The 6,459-nt window shown below is 48.3% G+C and overlaps 1 protein-coding gene across 1 annotated transcript; it reads left to right on the forward strand.

Annotated features, from left to right (window-relative positions):
- The first annotated feature begins 210 nt into the window (after positions 1–210).
- Positions 211–1,848, forward strand: LOC123128976 (flavonoid O-methyltransferase-like protein Os11g0303600). Its single transcript, XM_044549098.1, has 2 exons — positions 211–1,076; positions 1,281–1,848. Exons 1-2 carry the CDS (start codon positions 273–275, stop codon positions 1,578–1,580), a joined length of 1,104 nt encoding a protein of 367 aa, XP_044405033.1. The 5' UTR covers positions 211–272; the 3' UTR covers positions 1,581–1,848.
- The last annotated feature ends 4,611 nt before the right edge of the window (positions 1,849–6,459 follow it).

Genomic DNA, 6,459 nt, shown 5'->3' on the forward strand with positions numbered 1-6,459 from the left:
TAAACCACCGGCCAAAGGCCCTTCCCCTTGGATCATGCATGATGCGCGCCATGGCCCATGGGCCATAGCCATGGTCATTCATTTCTCTTTCGTGTTGTACGATCTAACGCTACCCCGTCGACAGCGATAGTGCCATGGTCGTCACCCTCGCGTTCCACGAGAAATGACAGCAAACACATTGCTATATATTACTATATATGGGGCCTCCGTCCCTTATCTGCCAGATCGAAGTGCACAACCCATACAGCAGAGAGAGATAGAGATCGTCGGCAATGGCAGGTCAGGCCGAGAAGGTGTTCGTCCCCACCGACGACGAGCTGCTCCAGGCGCAGTCCAACCTCTGGCGCCACAGCCTCTGCTACCTCACGCCCATGTCGCTCCGCTGCGCCGTCGACCTCGGCGTCCCCACCGCCATCCACCGCCTTGGCGGCGCCGCGTCCCCGTCCGAGCTCGTCGCCGCCCTGTCCCTGCCCGCCTCCAAGCTGCCGTTCCTCGCCCGCCTGCTCCGCCAGCTCGCCACGGCGGGCGTCTTCACCTCCACCGACGCCGGAACGTACCGCCTCAACCCGCTCTCGTACCTCCTCGTGGACGGCGTCCTCATCGACGGCGACGCCAGCCAGACCGCCATCGTGCGCGCCGCGGCCTCGCGCTACTACGTCGAGGCCGCCATGGGGCTGGCGGACTGGTTCAGGAAGGACTTTGATGGACCTGTGCCGTCGCCGTTCGAGGACGTGCATGGCGCGGCCATCTTCGAGGAGAGCATGGCGCTCCTCGACCCGGAGATGGATCAGCTGATCCACGACGCGGTGGCTGCCCACGACCACATGGGGATCGGCCCCGTGCTCCGGCAGTGCAGTGAGCTGTTCGAGGGGCTTGAGACTCTCACTGACTGCGGTGGTGGCGATGGGACGACGGCTAGGTCCATCGTCGAGGCCTACCCGCACATCAAGTGCACTGTTCTGGACCTTCCAAAGGTCATGGACAAAGTTCTTCTTCCCGCTGAAGAAGGAGCGGTGAAGTATGTTTCTGGTGACCTGTTCCACGTCGTCCCACCTGCTCAAGCCGTGTTGCTCAAGGTACCATACGTATATATGAATGTTGCACATTCTTCCATAATTTTTTATTCAAAGTGAAATATTAAAGCGTCCATAAACGATTACTTTTCAATTTTGAAATAATAGCAGCTTAATAAATTAATAAGAATCCCTTCATATTTCCATCCTAGTTAGGCTTGATTAACCTTAATTGAACTACAAGTTTATCCATGCATGGTAATGCAGCTTGTTCTGCACTTCTGGAGCGACGAGGATTGCATCAAGATCCTCGCACAATGCAAGAAGGCCGTTCCTCCCCGAGACGCGGGAGGGAAAGTCATCGTCATAGACATTGTGCTTGGCTCGGTTTCTGCAGGGCCAATGCTGGAAACCCAGCACCTCATGGATATGCTCATGCTCGTGATGACGAGAGGCCGACAGCGGGAAGAGAAGGACTGGAGCGACATCTTCACCAAGGCAGGGTTCAGTGGCTATAAGATTGTCAAGAAGCTAGGAGCTCGAGCTGTGATTGAGGTCTATCCATAAGGTTGTGCTCCCAAAGTAAGATGCTTATATATGTTGTGGATTGTTGTGTGCTCGCTCTAAGGATGCAAAAATAAAGGAGTGCCTTGTCATTTTCCAAACAAAAGTCCTGGGTAGATCATAGAATAGCAAGGCGGTTATGCCTTGTTACCTTTTGATACCCGTGGAACTTTCTTTTGGAAAAAATAGTATGCAGATAGAGTGCTTATCATATATGTACTGTGTACAATATCATACACCATAATATCAAGTCATGTATTTGTTACCGAAACCTTGTCTTCTACACGGTCCAAAAATATTTAGCAGATTTGATTTCTTTCCCTCTCTAGAGGCCTCTCTAGTGGTCTCTTTGTGGCTTGGAATGAAGCCGTGTTTTTTCGAGAACCTTTATTTTAGAATGAATTTTATGTATCCATCAGGTTCACCTCAGTACACTTAGGTGAGTCTTGGATTATAACAAATGCATATGGACCCTGTCACGCTAAAAACTTAACTACTTTCATTGACTGATTCCAAAATGTATCTAAAAAAAGACTGATTGCAAAATGTGCATATGTCAGATTATTAGGATTGGTTGGTGGATGGAGATCTCAATTATGTGAGATACCCTCACTAGTAGAAAACAGGGCTATGGTCCAGGCCACATCAGCCCATTAGTCCCGGTTCAGTCTAGAACCGGGACCAATGTGGGCATTGGTCCCGGTTCGTGAGCCCAGGGGGCCGGCCGGGCCACGTGGGCCATTGGTCCCGGTTCATCTGGACCTTTTGGTCCCGGTTGGTAGGATGAACCGGGACCAAAGGGCCTCCCTCCTGGCCCACCACCATTGGTCCCGGTTGGTGACTTGAACCGGGACCAAAGGCTGCCCTTTAGTCCCGGTTCATGCCACGAACCGGGACCAATGAATTGCCTATATATACCCCTCGCCCGCGAGCAGAGCACAGTGCTCTGTTTTTTCTGGCCGAGGGGGAGAGGGCTTTGTGGTGCTCTAGCTCACCTCCTATGCACATGAGGTGTTCGATGGAATGCCCGAGCCACACTACTTAAGCTTTCTCCTCTCGAAGCTCGACCTCCAAGCTCCATTTTCCTCGAGATTTGTCTAGATTTAGTGGCCCGTCACGCCCCGTCCCCGTCTTCACCGCCGTCGATCACCCGCGCCGATCTCATCACCGACACCACCGTGGTGAGCCTCTTGTTCTTATCTTCTTTCTGAAAGGAAAAATATTCTTACTTGTATGTTTAGATAGATACTTGTATCATTTTCTTACATTTTTATTGCATCTTATATAGTGCGATGGTTTTGGTATCCGCCCCCGTCGGCCCTCGTCCTGTCTATGATTCGGATTTGGTATGTATATTATCTTTATAACTATTGGTTCATTTATTGTTTATGAAAATTATGCCGACCAACGTGACATAGATTTTATTTATTGTATGTGAACCGGAAATGCCAACCGACCTTGTCGAGAGGTTAAATTTAGTTGAAGAAGAAAACAATTTGTTGAAGGAAAAAATAAAAAAATTGAGGAGGAGAAGATGATATTGGAGTTGCATGTTGCGGATGTCGTCGATGATCACAAGATCAAGATGGATGCAATGCGCTTGAAGATTAGAAAGATTAGAAAATATGCCATTCATATCGAGGCTTGGTATCATTATGCCGTTGGATCAATTGTTACCTTGGTTGCTATTATGATCGCATTTGTTTTCGCATTGAAATGTTTTACATAGTTTCAATGTATGGTTTAATTAATTAGATGCTCTGGAGAGCTATATGTTATTAGATGAGAACTATGTATGCACTTGGGTTTTAATGTGACGATGAACTTCTATTAATTTGGACACTTAATTATATATAATGCACGCAGATGAACCGGCAATGGATGTACGGTGACAGACACACCCGCGAGTACATTAAGGGCGTGCATGAGTTTCTCGATGCGGCTGAGGCAAACAAGCAGAATGGTTTTATGTGTTGTCCATGCACTAAATGTGGGAATACAAGGTCTTACTCTAAGCGGAAAATCCTTCACTCCCACCTGCTTTACAAGGGTTTCATGCACACTATAATGTTTGGACGAGGCACGGAGAAATAGGGGTTATGATGGAAGACGGCGAAGAAGAAGAGTACGATGACAACTATGTGCCCCCTGAATACGGTGATGCTGCAACGGGGGGAGCTGGTGAAGATCAAGAGGAACCAGACGATGTGCCCAATGATGCTGCCACGGGTGAAGCTGCTGAAAATCAAGAGGAACCAGACGATGTGCCCGATGATGATGATCTTCGCCGGGTCATTGTCGATGCAAGAACGCAATGCATTAGTCAAAAGGAGAAGCTGAAGTTCGATCGCATGTTATAGGATCACAAAAAAGGGTTATACCCCAATTGCGAAGATGGCAACACAAAGCTCGGTACCATACTGGAATTGCTGCAGTGGAAGGCAGAGAATGTTGTGGCTGACAAAGGATTTGAGAAGCTACTGAAAATATTGAAGAAGAAGCTTCCAAAGGATAACGAATTGCCCGACAGTACATACGCAGCAAAGAAGGTCGTATGCCCTCTAGGATTGGAGGTGGAGAAGATACATGCATGCCCTAATGACTGCATCCTCTACCGCGGTGCATACAAGGATCTGAACGCATGCCCGGTATGCGGTGCGTTGCGGTATAAGATCAGACGAGATGACCCCGGTGATGTTGACGGCGAGCCCCTCAGGAAGAGGGTTCCTGCGAAGGTGATGTGGTATGCTCCTATAATACCACGATTGAAACGTCTGTTCGGAAACGAAGAGCATGCCAAGTTGATGCGATGGCACAGTGAGAACCGAAAGAAAGATGGGAAGTTGAGGGCACCCGCTGACGGGTCGCAGTGGAGAAAAATCGAGAGAAAGTACTGGGATGAGTTTGCAAAGGACCCAAGGAATGTATGGTTTGCTTTAAGCGCGGATGGCATTAATCCTTTCGGGGAGCAGAGCAGCAATCACAGCACCTGGCCCGTGACTCTATGTATGTATAACCTTCCTCCTTGGATGTGCATGAAGCGGAAGTTCATTATGATGCCAGTTCTCATCCAAGGCCCTAAGCAACCCGGCAACGAAATTGATGTGTATCTAAGGCCATTAGTTGAAGAACTTTTACAGCTGTGGAATGGAAACGGTGTACGTACGTGGGATGAGCACAGACAGGAGGAATTTAACCTTAAGGCGTTGCTGTTCGTGACCATCAACGATTGGCTCGCTCTCAGTAACCTTTCAGGACAGACAAACAAAGGATACCACGCATGCACGCACTATTTAGATGACACTGAAAGTATATACCTGGACAAATGCAGGAAGAATGTATACCTGGGCCATCGTCGATTTCTTCCGACCAACCATCAATGTCGAAAGAAAGGCAAGCATTTCAAAGGCGAGGCAGATCACCGGAAGAAGCCCTCCATGCGCACCGGTGATCACGTGCTTGCTATGGTCAATGATTTACACTACGTAATCTTTGGAAAGGGTCCCAGTGGACTAGCTGTTCCGAATGACGCTGAGGGACACGCACCCATGTGGAAGAAGAAATCTATATTTTGGGACCTACCCTACTGGAAAGACCTAGAGGTCCGCTCCTCAATCGACGTGATGCACGTGACGAAGAACCTTTGCGTGAACCTGCTAGGCTTCTTGGGCGTGTATGGGAAGACAAAAGATACACCTGAGGCACGGGAGGACCTGCAACGTTTGCACGAAAAAGACGGCATGCCTCCGAAGCAGTATAAAGGTCTGCCAGCTACGCTCTTATGAAAGAAGAGAAAGAAATCTTCTTTGAATGCCTGCTCAGTATGAAGGTCACGACTGGCTTCTCGTCGAATATAAAGGGAATAATAAATATGCCAGAGAAAAAGTTTCAGAACCTAAAGTCTCATGACTGCCACGTGATTATGACGCAACTGCTTCCGGTTGCATTGAGGGGGCTTCTACCGGAAAACGTCCGATTAGCCATTGTGAAGCTATGTGCATTCCTCAATGCAATCTCTCAGAAGGTGATCGATCCAGAAATTGTACCAAGGCTAAGGAGTGATGTGGCGCAATGTCTTGTCAGTTTCGAGCTGGTGTTCCCACCATCCTTCTTCAATATCATGACGCACGCCCTAGTTCATCTAGTCGACGAGATTGTCATCCTGGGGCCCGTATTTCTACACAATATGTTCCCCTTTGAGAGGTTCATGGGAGTCCTAAAGAAATATGTCCATAACCGCGCTAGGCCAGAAGGAAGCATCTCCATGGGCCATCAAACAGAGGATGTTATCGGGTTTTGTGTTGACTTCATTCCTGGCCTTAACAAGATAGGTCTCCCTAAATCGCGGTATGAGGGGAGACTGACTGGAAAAGGCACTCTTGGAAGAGACTCAATAATATGCAAGGACGGATATTCTTGGTCTCAAGCACACTACACAGTTCTACAGAACTCTACCTTGGTTACATAGTGGACATATGGGAACTTGACTACGGACCTGATTTTAAGGTCCCTTTGTTTAAGTGCAAATGGGTCAATCTGTTAGGCGGCGGGGGACAGGTAGACCCACAGTATGGAATGACAACAGTGGATCTGAAAAATCTTGGGTACACTGACGAACCGTTCGTCCTAGCCAATGATGTGGCACAGCTTATCTATGTGAAGGACATGTCTACCAAACCGAGAAAAATAAAAGATAAGGAAGTGAATACATCATACGATGAGCCAAAGCGCCACATAGTTCTTTCAGGGAAAAGGGACATCCTGGGAGTGGACGGCAAGACAGACATGTCTGAAGATTATGAAAAGTTTCATGAAATTCCTCCCTTCAATGTCAAGGCTGACCCAAGCATCCTGATAAACAATGAAGATTATCCATGGTTAC

This window comes from Triticum aestivum, chromosome 6A (genome assembly GCF_018294505.1).
Source record: "Triticum aestivum cultivar Chinese Spring chromosome 6A, IWGSC CS RefSeq v2.1, whole genome shotgun sequence".
Lineage (NCBI taxonomy): Eukaryota > Viridiplantae > Streptophyta > Magnoliopsida > Poales > Poaceae > Triticum > Triticum aestivum.